At 41.4% G+C, this 16,489-nt stretch overlaps 1 protein-coding gene across 1 annotated transcript in view; it reads right to left on the bottom strand.

Moving 5' to 3' along the window:
* Positions 1–1,166: 1,166 nt before the first annotated feature.
* The window catches only part of LOC133139610 (tumor necrosis factor receptor superfamily member 14-like), a 66,162-nt gene continuing 50,839 nt past the window's right edge, over positions 1,167–16,489 (bottom strand). Inside the window, exons 10-11 of the mRNA XM_061259188.1 lie at positions 2,620–2,662; positions 1,167–2,367 (exon numbers count right to left, since the gene is read on the bottom strand). Coding sequence (XP_061115172.1) covers positions 2,276–2,367; positions 2,620–2,662 — 135 coding nt within the window. The 3' untranslated portion in view covers positions 1,167–2,275. The remainder of the gene's footprint in view (positions 2,368–2,619; positions 2,663–16,489) is intronic.

Below are 16,489 nucleotides of genomic sequence, written 5' to 3'. Positions count from 1 at the left end.
ACGGGAGGCACCGTGTGTAGCTTTTTACTCGGACACTGCAATCTCCTCTTCTTCTGTCGAGTGAGGAGGTAGAGGACCACATCGTCATCACTGGATGAAGTTGAATCCATGTTTTTTTCGTTCTGAAACTTAGGCGAATCTTTTGTAAAAAAAAAAAAAAAAAAAAAGTCTCGCAAAGTCGCATCGCGTCCGGTGTGTAAGGTTTTGACGCGAAATATTCGCACGCGATATAAGGTTCACAGGGAGGTAGGGAGGGATGGGGAGAGGTGCTGCTTGAAGAGGTGTGTCTTCAGCTTGCGCTTGAAGGTGGGGAGAGATTCTACAGTTCTGACCTCAACGGGGAGTTCGTTCCACCACCGCGGAGCCAGAACAGACAGTAGTCGTGAGCATGAGGTGGAGGTTTGGAGAGGGGGAGGTGCCAAGCGGCCTGTGGAGGCTGAACGAAGAGGTCTGGCAGGGGTGTAGGGTCTGATGATTTTTTGTATGTAAGCTGGGGAAGACCCCTTAACTGCTTGGAAGGCTAGCACCAATGTTTTGAATTTGATGCGAGCCATGACAGGCAGCCAGTGGAGGGAAGTAAGCAGGGGGGTGACGTGAGTATTTTGGAAGGTTGAAGACGAGCTGCTGCATTCTGGATGAGTTGGAGGGGTCTGATGGCGGACGCTGATCGGCAGAGTAAAACTTGCATCTCTCAAAAGTTACATTCTTTTGGGGCACAAAGTATTCTTCAAACTTTGCCATCAGCACAGTCAATGTTAAAGTTTCCTTGTCAATATGAAAGCTATTGTAAATGTCCAATGCATCTTCTCCTATTATGTGCAGAAAAATGGACGCCTTTAGTTCCTGACTCCATGTTGTGTTTGTCCTTTGAACCATAAAAACAAACGACTTGGTCTTGGGTTAAACTGGATGCTTGAAGTTGCTAGCTTCACGGAGCTGTTAACTAGTAGTTAGCCTAGAACAGTGCACTCAAGGGCTTTATAGTCCAAAACAGTTTCTTAGTGAAGCTTATTACAGAAGGACATGGGGACGATTGTGGTGTTAAAATATGCAATCAAAATTTACATAAATGAGGAAGAAAATGTGCATCGCACTACTCAGATTAGAATAATTCCCCAATCGTTTTTTTTTTTTTTTTTTCTTTATGAGAAATTGAGGTGGGAAGGAAGTACATGAGTATATTTCAGTTGACATCAAGTTATATATTCTCTCTGTTGATACATAGTAGTATAAGGTAGTTTTGTAATTTAGCATATCAAGCAATCAGGCTGGTATTACAAGGCGACAATACCATTACATTACATTACATTACATTACATTAAAGGCAGTTGGCAGACGCTCTTATCCAGAGCGACATACAACAAGAGCAAAGTGCATATCCATAACCAGGGATAAGTGCACTGAAAGACACTAGAGGGAAGTACAATTTCAACTGCTACCTGCACAAAAAGCAGTTTCGCTTTACAAAATACGTGACACCATTTGCAGACAGAAATATGCATATATCAAATAAAAAATCATATTACTTACATTTAGTCCTCAGTGTAAAAGTTACATATACACTACACATATTTACATATAAAATATAAATATTTGATCATGTGAATGATACAGTTCTTATTAATGATTGATTACTCAAGTCATTCTAAATCTGACCGAAAAAAGCAGTGCTGCAGTTTTCACTGAGAAAGAAAGACATGAACTTGTAATGCTTTATGTTTGATCAGTTAAATGAATGCAGATTTGGAGGAATTCACAGCTCTGACCTGTGTGTTCAGAAGCTCTTTGGGGAGTCCTGGCTGATTTTTCATCACTGTTCTGAGCACAGTCAGCTTCCTCTTTTGGAGCTCAACACCAAGTTTGTAAGATGTGAAGAAGTCTGTGATTTTATTGTATATTTATTTATATACTGCTGCAAGCTTGTCTCTTTCAGTTCATGCATGTCTAATATCATGATTGAAACAAATCACCATAGAGACAATGTGAAAATATTCTAATGCCACAGTTGCTGGGGAAATTGGCCTTCAATTTTCTTCAAGATTCCATTGACTAGCAATTGTGCCGATTGCTTCTCCTCCAGTTAGTAAATTGGATTTCAGACGGCACAGCAAGGTAACAGGTTCAAATCCCAGCTGAAATCTTTCTTTCTGGAGTATGTTTATATGTTTCCTCCATGTCCATTTTGGTTTCCTCCAGATACTTTGGTTTCCTCCCATAGCAAATGGACATGCATATTAGATACATTTTCCTCAAGGAATCAGCGGAGGCATGAATGTTACGTGCTCTGCAATGGACTGGTAACCTGTCCAGGATGCATTCCTTCCTCCCGCCTGCATGCTGGGATGAGCTTCTGCCTGCCCTGCAACACTGACCAGGAATAGTCAGGTTAGATAAGATGGATAATGGATGGATGGATTTTCACACTGGTGTTTAATTAATGAAGGAATACATTAATTGAAAGCACCCCTCAATAAAATGAAAATATGTTCATAAATAGAATGAAAAGGGCTTTAACTTGTTATACAAGTCCATACAGACTGTAGTAGGGGCAGTCATGTGACATCTAATAGTTTATCAGCTTTCGTTATTTCCCTCATTAAGCCATCATGCGCTCCTTACCTTCATCCTGTGGCTGGTTAAACAGGTCTTTTCTTTCGGTTTCCTAGAAAAGTGGAGACTATCTCAGTAAATACAGTACTGTAAAACTGTAAAAGTATCATTTCATTCATCAACACCAGGAGTGACTCCAGAATTAAATTAACTAACATTATAGCAATTAGCCAATTCTGCACTTCAAATGTATAAAAAAATGTTTAAAAGTGTTCTTCATTCTCCTCTCTGAAAGCAAAATACTGGTTAATTATTTAGTTAGTTATTTAATTATTTAGAATAGAAAGTTTACATCTTTCAGAATAACTTTAAAATGTAACATTACATTACTTTTTTTGATGTCCATCTTTAATTCTTTAAAATCTAGTATGCTTACCACTCATATCTCTTGTGTAAATATGACGATTTCTGTTCACAGAATATAGATAACTGTCAACTTTAAACCGGCTCAGATAGATTGGTAGATTACTTAAAATGAGAATGGTTCGTAAAGTCACAACTGATTCTTCTACTACAAGCAGCACAGCCACAATAACTATCTTGGTCCACGTTCACTGATGTGCTTTTGCTTTGTTCCAGTTTTTGGTTTGTCTTTACAGTGGTGATTAATTTATGAGATAATACATTAACTGAAACTACCCCTCATTATAATGTAAACAGAATGGCTCTAACCTGGCAGAACAGACTAACAGATGCAAACAGTAACAGTAATGTATATGAGCAGAATGGCTCTAACCTGTTAGAACAGACTGTAACAGATGCAGACTGTAACAGATGCAGTCCAGGCTACACACAGCCCATCTAATGGTATTCTTATCAGAATTGTGATCTCCCCCACAAAGATGTGCACTCCCTTACCTTCATCCTGCGGCTGTTCTATCCCTCCATTTTGTTTTCTCTTTCCTGTTCACAGAATACAAGTAACACAGCCAACTTCAAACTGCCATTTAAAGCACAATACTCTTTCAATATTTATGGTATTTATATATTTTAAGTCTTGTCAGATAGATGGGGGAAGCTTACGCAAAATTAAAATGATTGCTATGAAAGCAGCTGCTACGAGCAGCACAGGCACAAGCGCAGCAACTCTGGAACGAGGATCATTTCTTGGTCCACATACACTGTCTGATGTCTTTGTTCCAGCTGTAATTTCCTGAAGTCCCAAGGATTGGCAACTGTCAGAAAAGTAAATACATTAAAAGAAAATCTCAAATAGTCATCAGGGTTATATTTAGTATCAAACCCAATTTTTGTAATTTGGGAATAAATGCAGGAAACTTACTCTGTGTGTAGTTTGCAGAATGGCGAAGAAGGTTGGTTGGATTAACGTTTTTATGACTTTATTTCAGGGAGTTAATATGTTTTTGACTGTTGGATGCAGTTTCACCATCATGATTATTTTGGTTTTGAATCAGGATTGGGGGGGCAGATGACCCAATACTCCCCCATAGATGGCGGATATGATGCAATCTCACCATTGCGTCTGATGAATGTCCCAGGCCTGCAGATACTGTGTCTCTGTGCTAATCTGCAGCCCTTCTTATGATCTGTCTCAGTGCAGTAGTGCTGATCCAGAGGCCCACACACTGCATCAGAGGTGGGACTGCACTCCCTGTCTGTCTTTAAATCAAGACCTGAACGGAGAATAAAGACCCGTATTATCACACTACCAACCTGTTACCCATCAAGTAAAAACAGAATATAGAATTTAACTTTTTAACATTTTTTAGAAAGACAGTCAAGCAAGTTGCAAATGGCCATGTCATGAATAAACACATTGGTTGAACATTAATCGTTTCTCACCTGGGTCACAGACTGTACAAGTGATACAATGAAGAAGACCGTTGGGCACCGCCATGAATGATCCGGCAGTGCACGGTTTACAGGAGGTGCTTGTGTATTCTGTGCAGTGCTTATAAACATGCTCCCCTATGTGAAAGATTAATCACAAAACAAAGCTAAAATGTATACATTTGAAATGACATTTCAATGACAACAAAATGAAGAGAACTTTCACTTCTTAATGCCTGTAAGCCAACATATACTGCAGTAGAAGCTTTATTTGATAAAAGATAGTGACTTACCAGGTGAGCACATCGGACAGCACTCTCCATTAATTAAATATTCTGCACTTCCACAGCAATAGGAGAGGTCACAGAACAGGAGCAACAGATATACCTGCAGCACATTAAATATTACAAATAAACAATTTAGTTATTTCTGCTTTCAATTGAACATCTACCATCTGAATGTATCTGAGGGTATGATTGCACATTTAGAAAGACGGGTGTATATCCTCCTACTCAGCTGGCAGGAAAGAAATTATATATCCATCCATCCATCCATTATCTTAACCCGCTTATCCTGAACAGGGTCGCAGGGGGGCTGGAGCCTATCCCAGTATACATTGGGCGAAAGGCAGGAATACACCCTGGACAGGTCGCCAGTCCATCGCAGGGCACACACACCATTCACTCACACACACACTCATACCTATGGGCAATTTAGACTCTCCAATCAGCCTAACCTACATGTCTTTGGACTGTGGGAGGAAACCGGAGTACCCGGAGGAAACCCACGCAAACACAGGGAGAACATACAAACTCCACACAGAGAGGCCCCGGCCGACGGGGATTCGAACCCAGGACCTCCTTGCTGTGAGGAGGCAGTGCTAACCACCACACCATCAGTGCCACCCATCTTTGGGAGAGTCCGCTTCAGAAATGGTGGTCTTGTGCCCGGCTTTGCTTTGGCACAGCAGTGATGCAGATAGGCGCACACCAACGATGGGGGAATCGGCCTCTGAATACCAGCGAGAGGGTCACGTGACCTCCTGTTAGGCTGCCCTTGTGTGACTGCCCAGGGTGTATTCCGTGCCGCCGAAATCCTATATATATATAATACAGCAGTCATGGATGACAAAACATGGTGCAGTGAAAATACTTTGAAATATACACTCAGCACTTTATTAGATATCCAATAGACTTATAAGGTCTTCTGCTGCTGTAGTCTATCCACTTAGAGTTTTGAGAGAGAGAGAGATTGTAATAAGGCAGTGTATTGTGATTTGACATTTAAACCAAACTGTAATAAGGAACACAAGACAGAAGTCAGAAACAGAGTGTGAGAATATACAGTGGGCTCCTGAATTATTGGCACCCTTAACTGGCAATGCACAAAACAATACATTGCCAATCGGGGGTGCCAATAATTCTGCAGACCACTGTACATGTGCTCACAGAAGCACACAACAAGATGTGATTTATAACACCAGAGAACTGTACTAAATGAGATAATGAGGTTCAATATTTTTTTCTTACCATCCACATCCATAAATGCCACATCTGATTTTCCTTTCATTTAAAGCATATTTCTGTGCACAACAAAATAAGCAGGATTAATTTCAACGAGTTCATCAGTCCAAGAGCGTCACATGTACAAAGTAAAATGCATTCAATCACAGTTCATTTGTCGTGTCTAGGAAACGACAGAGTCCAAATCTTCAATTTGTCGAAAAACATCTTCGCGAGGGAAAAGACGACACCAGGCAGCAAGATCTTCAGGAAAATCAGACTTTATTAGCACACGTGCATAAAGCCGGATCAGCTCTCCAGAACTGAACCCCGACTGGCATTTGTACACCCATTTTATACACAGTTACTCCACCTACAACTCCTCCTCAAACCTCATTCTGGCAAATCACCCACACTTTTCTTATCGTAACTCCTCCCAACGCTCCTCCCACAACGTCATTGTGGCAAATTGCCAACGGTCCTTATGCTCTGCCAACTCTGTACAAAGTTCAGGGCATTCTGCCAACTACGTGTCCTCACTTCACCCCGCACCTGCTCTTGGCAAACTACCAGACCTCAGAAAGTTCTGGATGCCCTCCCTCTAACACGTCATCCATACACGTCACTCTGTATCTTTCGCTTTTATAAGACGAACTAAGCAGCAGTAATCATTGAAAATATACAGACAAACTAAACATTTCATTAATATTCACTTCTAATATACTTTTCTAATCTACAGACATACTAAACATTTGATTAATTATTCTCTTCTAAGGGAGTAAATGTAAGTAGCATTCTTTGCTCTCATTTCGACAGTTTTCACTGTGGTTTCTTGCGTTTTCATAAGCTCAGCTATAATTAATGTTCTAGGTCAAATAGATACACTCCTGGCATAAAACATTGAGAGTCCCGGAGAAATCAGCTGTATAGTCATATCTTGCTCTGCCCGTGTCCTTGACAGTTTGGTCTACACAGTTCAAGATGGGCCCCCCCCTGCCAGCTGGCTGGGCTCACTGTGTAATCCTGGCACAATTTAGCAGTTAATCAGTTTGAAACTATACAGGGTACATATCATACTTAAATACAGATATATTGATAAACTTTTAGCACACATCGTCGAGAGTTTTGGAGGAACCAGCCTGCTCACTAAGGCGGAGTCTGATTTTGACTTGTGATTGGTTATCATGCTTTTAGGAGGGAGATCTTTCATTCTGTGAATTTTCCCCTACATTCCCCCCTTTCGGGGTCAAAACCTATGGCCCCGAATATCTCCCTTGGCCAATGCACCATACTAAGTTGGGTTCCTGCACATCCCCTGCTGCTATAGCAGCATCCAATTGCCTCAGACTCCTCAATATAATGGCGTTTCCATGGTTCCTCCAACACTCTCTGCACAAGTGCATCCCGCGTAATTTGACTGGCCATAGCCGTATCACAGCTGTATGTATTATCCTAAGTGACTCAGCTATTAAAATTATCACACACTTCTGTTAATTTTGTTAACATGTTGATTCGTAGCACGAGGAATTGCCATAGTCCATGTAACAGGTGGGCTCCTGGATCCAACCAGTGGATGTGGTCTGCACGTCCCTCCACTGGTGAGCCGGCTTGATCTTCCAACCAGTGGATGTGGTCTGCACGTCCCTCCACTGGTGAGCCAGCTTGCAATTCTCGTACTGGGTCCGCTGGGGCACTGTTGGTGCTTCTGGCACTCCCAGCTGTAAGCTGGAATAAAATGACCCTAAAAAACCAAAACCAAAATAACAACATACAACCCAGAAAAAACACTAGGCATGGAAATAAAGAACCATGAGACGCAGCTCAGGAAAAAACACAAACCAAAATACAAATACCGGGGACAACGTCCCTCACCCACAAGCTCACACGAGCAAGAAAATAAAAAGAGACAAAGAACCTTTAGGAAGGCGTCTGGTTCTGTGTTACTCCTCTACTTACTACGTTAGTTCACCAAGTTTACTTTTATTTTTACTTTGATTATCTACTCCAATTAGAATCAGATAAATACCAGCTATCATAAATACTACCCCTACCAGAATCATCAAAATTGCGCTGACTCTGCTGCCCTTTCCACTGATTGGTTTGCCCACCATTCCCTGGCCCTCCCTTCATTTGGTTCCCACCCATTTGTAGTTCCCCCCCTTGTATATTACCTTGCATGGCCACTGGGTGAGGGATGCCGGAGAAGTTGTAGACCACCGCTGGCGGGGCGCCATTGGGCTGCTCCATGGTTCAGGTGTGGGGGGTGCTTTTGTTCTTTGGCTTCCAGCTCCTTCAGCTGCACAGTAGTTTTCTTTGAATGTCTTTTGCTTGATCTTCCAGCTTTTTTCCATCTTTTCGCGGTCTATCTTCAGCATGCGCCACATGATCCACAAACTCCCTGTGTGTCATGGTGTTCATTCCCACCACCTCATCGAGGCGGCACCGCACTCCTGGTGACATCCCCTCCCGTATGGCTTTACGGCATTATGGGATCTGTTTGTGCGTCCCTTTCGGTTATCAGCCTCCACCTGCGCAGCACGTACATTGTCAAATGGCCCACTGTCCACTGCTGTAGGTTTGCATCTGGGCTCTGACAGCGCCAGCCTGCTCGAATATGTCCAGCATTGTTTCCATCCCCACAACCTTCCCCAGGAGAGCCTTCAGGCCCCCGACAGCCAAGATTCGGCCGCTCATCTCCTGCTCCAGCACCCTGAACCAGTGGCTCACTCCATTCTGTAACTCAGGGAGATTTGTTATTACATGTTGCATGCCCTGAGTGGACCAGGGAATGTATCGAGGTACAGCAACCCTAATTACTAATGGCCCTACTATTTTGGGGAGCTCCCCCTTATCGCGAAACCGTATGGGTTTCTGTGTTGTTCTTTTTTTATTTAAAAAAAATTATAGTTCTGTATCACCCAGCTAAGTTCCTCTGCACCTGTTTTGACCCCCCTTCTCCACACTCCTCCTTCCCAAGGCCACACGTCATATGGAGGCGGAGTCGCCTCTTCGCTTCAGTTTCTACCCGCCGCCATTACACTCTCCTTCTCCTCCGCATATTTTTCTTATCAAACGGCCATTTTGCCACCATTTTCTTAGTTCTTTTTTTGTTTCCACTTATCGGAGATAGTTTCTATCTCCTGTATACATTTAAGATACACCCCCGCTATTATCTCAATCGCAGTTTTCTTTCCCTTTTTCATTTTCATATACTGCCCGTAATACTTTTATATTATTATCTATTTATTTATATTTTTTCCGCCTATTATTATCTATATTATTATGTCTTTAACCTTTATTTTCCCTATTATTATCTATATTATTATATATTTTATCTTTATTTTTCCGCCAGAGCCTGTATTTTCTCCCATTAATACTTTTATTCACCCTTTGCGTTTCTTATCTTACACATGCATAAATAACGATTTTGACCTCCGTTGTCTCAATACAACGTTATATCCGCACACGCACAAGCATTCTAAGCCTCAGCACAGCGTTATTTTTATCTTTGTTGCCTCAATACAACATTATATTTGCACAAGCCTTCGAAGCATCAGCACAGCGTAACAGTAATTTCTCTTAACAACTTAAAACCGTTAGCAGCAACAATATAACTTCAGTCCGCAGTATCAATATACTTTTTTAGACTTAATACAAGTTCTGCTAAAAAAACATTTTCCAACACAATTAATACATTCTCACACCGTTTACTCACAGTTCACCTCGCACACGTTTCCTGAAAAGTTTGCTACGTTTTTCCCCTTAATTTAGTTGCCGGGTTAATTATACGAGAGAATGTTGCCTCCGGCGTCCGGGAGAGGAGATCAGAGTCCTTGAATACTTTCATTCCCTGATAAGCTGCAGCTGCAGCCTATCAAAAAGTACTCTCCGCCCTGGTCTCCAGTCGCCGGGAGCTTCTCTTTCTCTTTCGTATCCCGGACGAGCCCCCAAATGTCGTGTCTAGGAAACGACAGAGTCCAAATCTTCAATTTGTCGAAAAACATCTTCGCGAGGGAAAAGACGACACCAGGCAGCAAGATCTTCAGGAAAATCAGACTTTATTAGCACACGTGCATAAAGCCGGATCAGCTCTCCAGAACTGAACCCCGACTGGCATTTGTACACCCATTTTATACACAGTTACTCCACCTACAACTCCTCCTCAAACCTCATTCTGGCAAATCACCCACACTTTTCTTATCGTAACTCCTCCCAACGCTCCTCCCACAACGTCATTGTGGCAAATTGCCAACGGTCCTTATGCTCTGCCAACTCTGTACAAAGTTCAGGGCATTCTGCCAACTACGTGTCCTCACTTCACCCCGCACCTGCTCTTGGCAAACTACCAGACCTCAGAAAGTTCTGGATGCCCTCCCTCTAACACGTCATCCATACACGTCACTCTGTATCTTTCGCTTTTATAAGACGAACTAAGCAGCAGTAATCATTGAAAATATACAGACAAACTAAACATTTCATTAATATTCACTTCTAATATACTTTTCTAATCTACAGACATACTAAACATTTGATTAATTATTCTCTTCTAAGGGAGTAAATGTAAGTAGCATTCTTTGCTCTCATTTCGACAGTTTTCACTGTGGTTTCTTGCGTTTTCATAAGCTCAGCTATAATTAATGTTCTAGGTCAAATAGATACACTCCTGGCATAAAACATTGAGAGTCCCGGAGAAATCAGCTGTATAGTCATATCTTGCTCTGCCCGTGTCCTTGACAGTTTGGTCTACACAGTTCAAGATGGGCCCCCCCCTGCCAGCTGGCTGGGCTCACTGTGTAATCCTGGCACAATTTAGCAGTTAATCAGTTTGAAACTATACAGGGTACATATCATACTTTAATACAGATATATTGATAAACTTTTAGCACACATCGTCGAGAGTTTTGGAGGAACCAGCCTGCTCACTAAGGCGGAGTCTGATTTTGACTTGTGATTGGTTATCATGCTTTTAGGAGGGAGATCTTTCATTCTGTGAATTTTCCCCTACACATTGAGCACATAGTACTTTACTGTGTGCTTGAGAGATGTCCATGTTCATAATTCACAAATATATGGTCAGATTTCACCCCTAGAAGTCTTGATTTTCATGATTCAACCTAGGAAAAAAAATAATACGTTAACGAGAGCTCTGTGAAGCTCTACAGGAAGTTAAGACCGGCGGTTCTGTACAGGAAGCCTAATTTGTACAAACAGCTTGGATCTTCAGTAAAGCCTTCATGACACCAACATGTCTCTATCATACCCACACTTCCGCCTTCACACGCATCAAAATCACAACACATCTTCCTTTATTTTTAAAAGCAAATGACTACGCCTATCACCTAAAACACTTGCTTCTAACCTTCTAAAACCAATGTATACAAAACACAAATCGCCTTCTATACTATTTCTAAAGGCTGGGAAAAAAAAAAAAAAAAAAGTGACATGCACGCACAAAAAAAACACATTTAGCCAGAGGTTTCAGTGAAAAAGGATCTATAATGTTTCAATAATTTGTAATTCTTTGCATTTCTAAACAAATTGAGAGATTTGAGGATAAATTTTAATTCATTTTAAACTTCTGTTTATGAACAAAAAACTTGGCATATAATGTTCCAAAGCTCCCCCCCCCTTCGAAATAACCTCCCAACTACTGTGTCCTCAAAATATGTACTGTCCACTAAGCATACTTCTTATGTATGAGAAAAAACCGGAGTACCTGGAGGAAACCCACACGAACACAGGGAGAACATACAAACTCCACACAGAGAGGCCCCGGCCGACCGGGATTCAAACCCAGGACCTCCTTGCTGTGAGGCGGCAGTGCTAACCACCACACCATCAGTGCCACCCATCTTTGGGAGAGTCCGCTTCAGAAATGGCGGTCTTGTGCCCGGCTTTGCTTTGGCACGGCAGTGATGCAGATAGGCGCACACCAACGATGGGGGAATCGGCCTCTGAATACCAGCGAGAGGGTCACGTGACCTCCTGTTAGGCTGCCCTTGTGTGACTGCCCAGGGTGTATTCCTGCCTTTCGCTCAATGTATGCTGTGATAGGCTCCAGCCCCCCTGCGACCCTGTTCAAGTTAAGCGGGTTAAGATAATGGACAGAGCAGGAGGATGCACAGGGAAAATGTGCCTAGTCACAGCCAAGGAGCTGAGACAAGAACCAGGCTGATTACAGGCACTTACAGCTGGTTGCCTTACATTACGTGACAGGTACATTCATTTTACAGACTCTCTTATTGAGAGAAACTGACTCTGTAGGAGAACAATAGTACATTTAACTGATTCATGAGTAATCGTGCCAGTCCTGCCTGACCAGGGGTGAGTTCCCGGTCATTTGTTTAAATTTTTTTATTTTCTCTTCTCTTTTCTTTTCCACAACATTCTGGGACTAGTCGTGAGATACCAATTATTGCGTATATCCTGTCCATCTCAGCCTTTGTACTGACAGAGGACAAATCAATTATCTAAACATACCTAAAACAATGTCCTCTATCTACCCTACCACAAATTTCCCACATGAGCAGTTTTGGGATCAACGCAAGTGATCTTATGTTCTAATGCTTCCGCAAGATTTTACTTTTTTGATTAAAATGGCTATTCAGGCTGCCTCAGTAAATTGGGAAGCCTATTGTCTAATGTTAATTATGTTAAGGAAAGTGGAATTTGTTAGCAACCTAACCTCTGAATGTCATTTTGATTCCGTTTTGAAAAATAATTAAGTGAAGGGAAGGCTTTCTTCATGTAAATCTGGAAAATTCTCCTCATACCGTGTTTTCGGAACCACACATAGAAGTTTCAAGAGCTGTCCTGAAATTGTGTTTGAAGTATGTCCTGCATTTTCAAGACACATTGCTATCGGGGAAACCAAAGATCACTAAAGCACTCTTTGATCCTCTTTGAACTGTGATCGGATAACCTGAACAGAGTCGCAGGGGGGCTGGAGCCTATCCCAGCATACATTGGGCGAAAGGCAGGAATACACCCTGGACAGGTCGCCAGTCCATCGCAGGGCACACACACCATTCACTGGTAGGACTATTTAACAGGATTGTCCTACTTGGGAACCAAACATGCAGCCTTTAAGCTACAAGCCCAGTTCCTTGCCCATTACTTCAATGACTAAGGTTACGTGGGACCAAATACTTCAGGGATCAGTAAGCAATCCTTTTGAGTTAGTTACAATAATTCCTTCATGTTAACCTGTGCTTTCTCCGTGTGGTAAATAAGTTTTATTTTTAACTTATTTACAAAATTTGTTTATCAACAATGCATTATAATATGAGTAACAACTGCACAGTAAAGCACTAGCATGAACAAATAGTATTCAACATACTAGACTGCAGATAAACACATAATACATAGCTGCCAACTCTCACGCTTTCGGCGTGAGACACGCATTTGCATGTGCGTGTGAAAACAGGCAAATGCGTGTGTCTCACGCCGAAAGCGTGAGAGTTGGCAGCTATGCATAATAGTACAATCAAACTAGTTTGTCTTTGTGGGGGCGAATTTGGGGTGTAGAATTTCAGTTTGGATTTGGATAGCATTCCATTAATTTCACCGTTGTCCCTTTTTACCTGCTTGGTTGATCATACAAACACGCGTAGAAAACCACTTGTAGAGACACCAGTCTCTAAAGGGCAATTGTTCAATCGTACAACGAGGTGCACACACTTATTTCAGTAATGTCAAGTTACCTGTCGAAGACGCGTAGCCACAATTCAGTATTTCTTGCTTACAAGGAACTAAAAGTGGAACGATCGCAACGCGTGACCTGGGTCTGCAAAGTGTATAATTATCTGCGTGGAAGTCGGTACCTTCTCCGATGAAAGTGAAGAGTCATTGTGTGCAGTTGTTTGTTGTTTGTTCTCACAATAAACCCACACAATAACAAGCATAGCAATCTAATTTTAATCCCACATCAAAAAGATATGCCAACCTGTTGCGAAACAATTTAGACCGTTTAATTACATGAAACATATTAACACTACCTATGTGGAAATCTAAACGATACAACATTTGATTGCTCTTGTAAACAACACAGCAGTGCATGTCGGTTCTACACAGTAGTGAGTTTTGCCTAGGTAGCCTAGAGGCTATATGGTCCCATGCATCGTTGTCAATAGACATACGCAACCTTGATCACGCGGAAATAGTTACATTAACATTCGGTGTATATTACATTTGTGGACATGCTTGGGCTAACTGTTCTGCCACATGTAATTCATTTTTCTGTGTCGTTGCATTTGAGCAAACTATTGCATGGGTTCGCCAATCACACCTTGAATCGTAGTTTGATAGTTAACGAGCATTGCCACCAATTGGTTATATCCCCGATAGCTAACATGGAATCTTACAGTCCGGCTAGTTCCATGCGCGACTTGTAACTAGCTAATAGAAAATAAGATACCAACGTTTTATGTTCTGGGAAACTAAACACACTTTTTGTTTATAAATACAACTTCGAAAAGCGTAACTAAAGGCAGGACACTCGAAGGGATACTTTGTAGGCTAGTTTGCAATAGCCTACTTAGCAGCTTGTCACGGAAACACTCACTCGTCGTAATGCGCTTTAATTTTCACGTATTCCAAGTGCAGGTCCATCATTGATTCTTGCTTGGTAGGCATTGTAATCCGGATGAACAATATTCAAAATCTAAACGAATTTTAGGCTATATTAGGCCTTTCTTTAAAGAAAAAATCGAGGCAGGTAGTCGGTATGTAAAGTAGGCTAACCCTAGAGTTTACAACTCACCCAGTGTCTGTAACGTTACATACTCTCAATATGAGCGGAGAATTCAACAAGTTGAACATTTTCAATTAGGACGCATTGCTGGAGAAAAAACTATTAGCGCCTCGTATTGTAGCGTCTGCGACTTCTCTTGCTTTGGTTACTCACGGGGCGGAGAATAATGTCAAAGGCAACGGCTTTTAGATGCTGACAGGTCTCGGTTGGCTTGTTCAAATCCACCTGTTGTGCGTTCGAGTCAGCTCAGTAATGCGACGGAACGCTTAGGGAAATGTAGTCTATGACTATGGGCTATTTACAGAACGTGGGAAAACATTATCAGAATCATTTCTAAATAATAAAAAAAACACAACCAAAACAAAATCTCAAAAGGTACGCGTTTATTTTTGAAAATAGCCTATTCGTAGCGTAGGCTATCTGATTACCCTAAATTAGTAAACCACAAACCAGGCTAATTGCATTGTAAACTAGGCTACACATGGTGCAACTGGGATAGTAAGCAGCATGGTTTCATGAAATGTGTTAGGTAGGCTACTAAATAAATGTTTTAATATAGCTGGATATTCTATTCGTATGCTATTTATATTTGTAATTGTATGCTAAAACCTGTGCACGTAGGCTAGACTACTTGTAAAATGTGTCCGAGAACTGTGAACTGAATTGTAGCCGAGAAGCCCAGACCTAAAATCCGCATTCCTGATCATCTTGTGTGCTGGAATAGTTGTCTACAACCCAATAAAGATAGGCTACGTTAAAATGGGCACTAGATTGTCCCGAAACATTTAAAATAGTAAGTTATGTACATCGTGTTTAAGGCTACAACTAGTAGCAGGCCAATAGTTAATTAGCTGAAACATCAATTCGCAGATTGTCAACAGTTTTGCAGTTATTAGGCTGTGCTTTCCCGTTATATCACAGACCGAGGGTCGGCATCTGCTACACGTTTGATCAGTCTCCCAGTCCTAGGCGCCTAACATGGCGGTAAAATGTTATAAGGAGCCAATTACTGTGAAGCAAGCACACCTGATATCCAATAGGACGAGAGAACGAGAGCACCTGAAAAAACGGGATTATGTTCATCCAATAGCAATTCGAATTGTGATTTTACACAATAAAACCAAAATAGCTAGGATTTACTGGATGATCACGTGTTTAAATTCCATCGGAATATGATTAGAATGATTAGAATAGAATAATTCAAAACATCAAACGTGATTGAAAATGTTTGATTCATTTACTAGATTATTTACTAGTTCTCCACTAGGTAACTTGTTTAGTGCAACTTAATTACACATAAAATGATGCCACAGGGCACATATCAGATACACGTACGATAGGTCTACATTTTAGCACCATCTATAGGCCTAAAAGTGTTATCGTTCCACAGTGGAAATGTGTTACTTTTATGAAGATGAGAGTAACAGTAGGCTACGTGCAAACGTTTGGTTTATCGCATTTGTAAGTTAAGTTCCGAACATGGGTTGTCTTTCGGAGCCGTTTAGTTTTCTGTTTTGTTATCCGTATTGTACATGTATACTGCTTATGTTTTTTGGGGGTTTAAAAAAAATGTTTTTCCCCATTACATTTGTGTGCATTAATTGGTCTTTTGTATTCTTTATTATAGTCTCATCGCATATAGGCTAATGGTCTGGCCACAGCAGTGACTGGGAGCGTCCTGTTTGTAACGTAGTTTCCCTGATGTCATAGTCGATATGAGCTGCAGTGTTCAATTAAACAATTCTCTTCTGTTTTCTAAACAAAAGCTGAAACTGGTGACAGGGGTTGAAAATGAGCTTTGGCTATGAACCTTGGATGCAGCATATCTGTTTCT

The sequence above is a fragment of the Conger conger genome, chromosome 10 (genome assembly GCF_963514075.1).
Source record: "Conger conger chromosome 10, fConCon1.1, whole genome shotgun sequence".
NCBI lineage: Eukaryota > Metazoa > Chordata > Actinopteri > Anguilliformes > Congridae > Conger > Conger conger.
The sequence above is the reverse complement of the archived record's forward strand: the minus strand, read 5'-3'. Positions and strand labels throughout refer to the sequence as shown.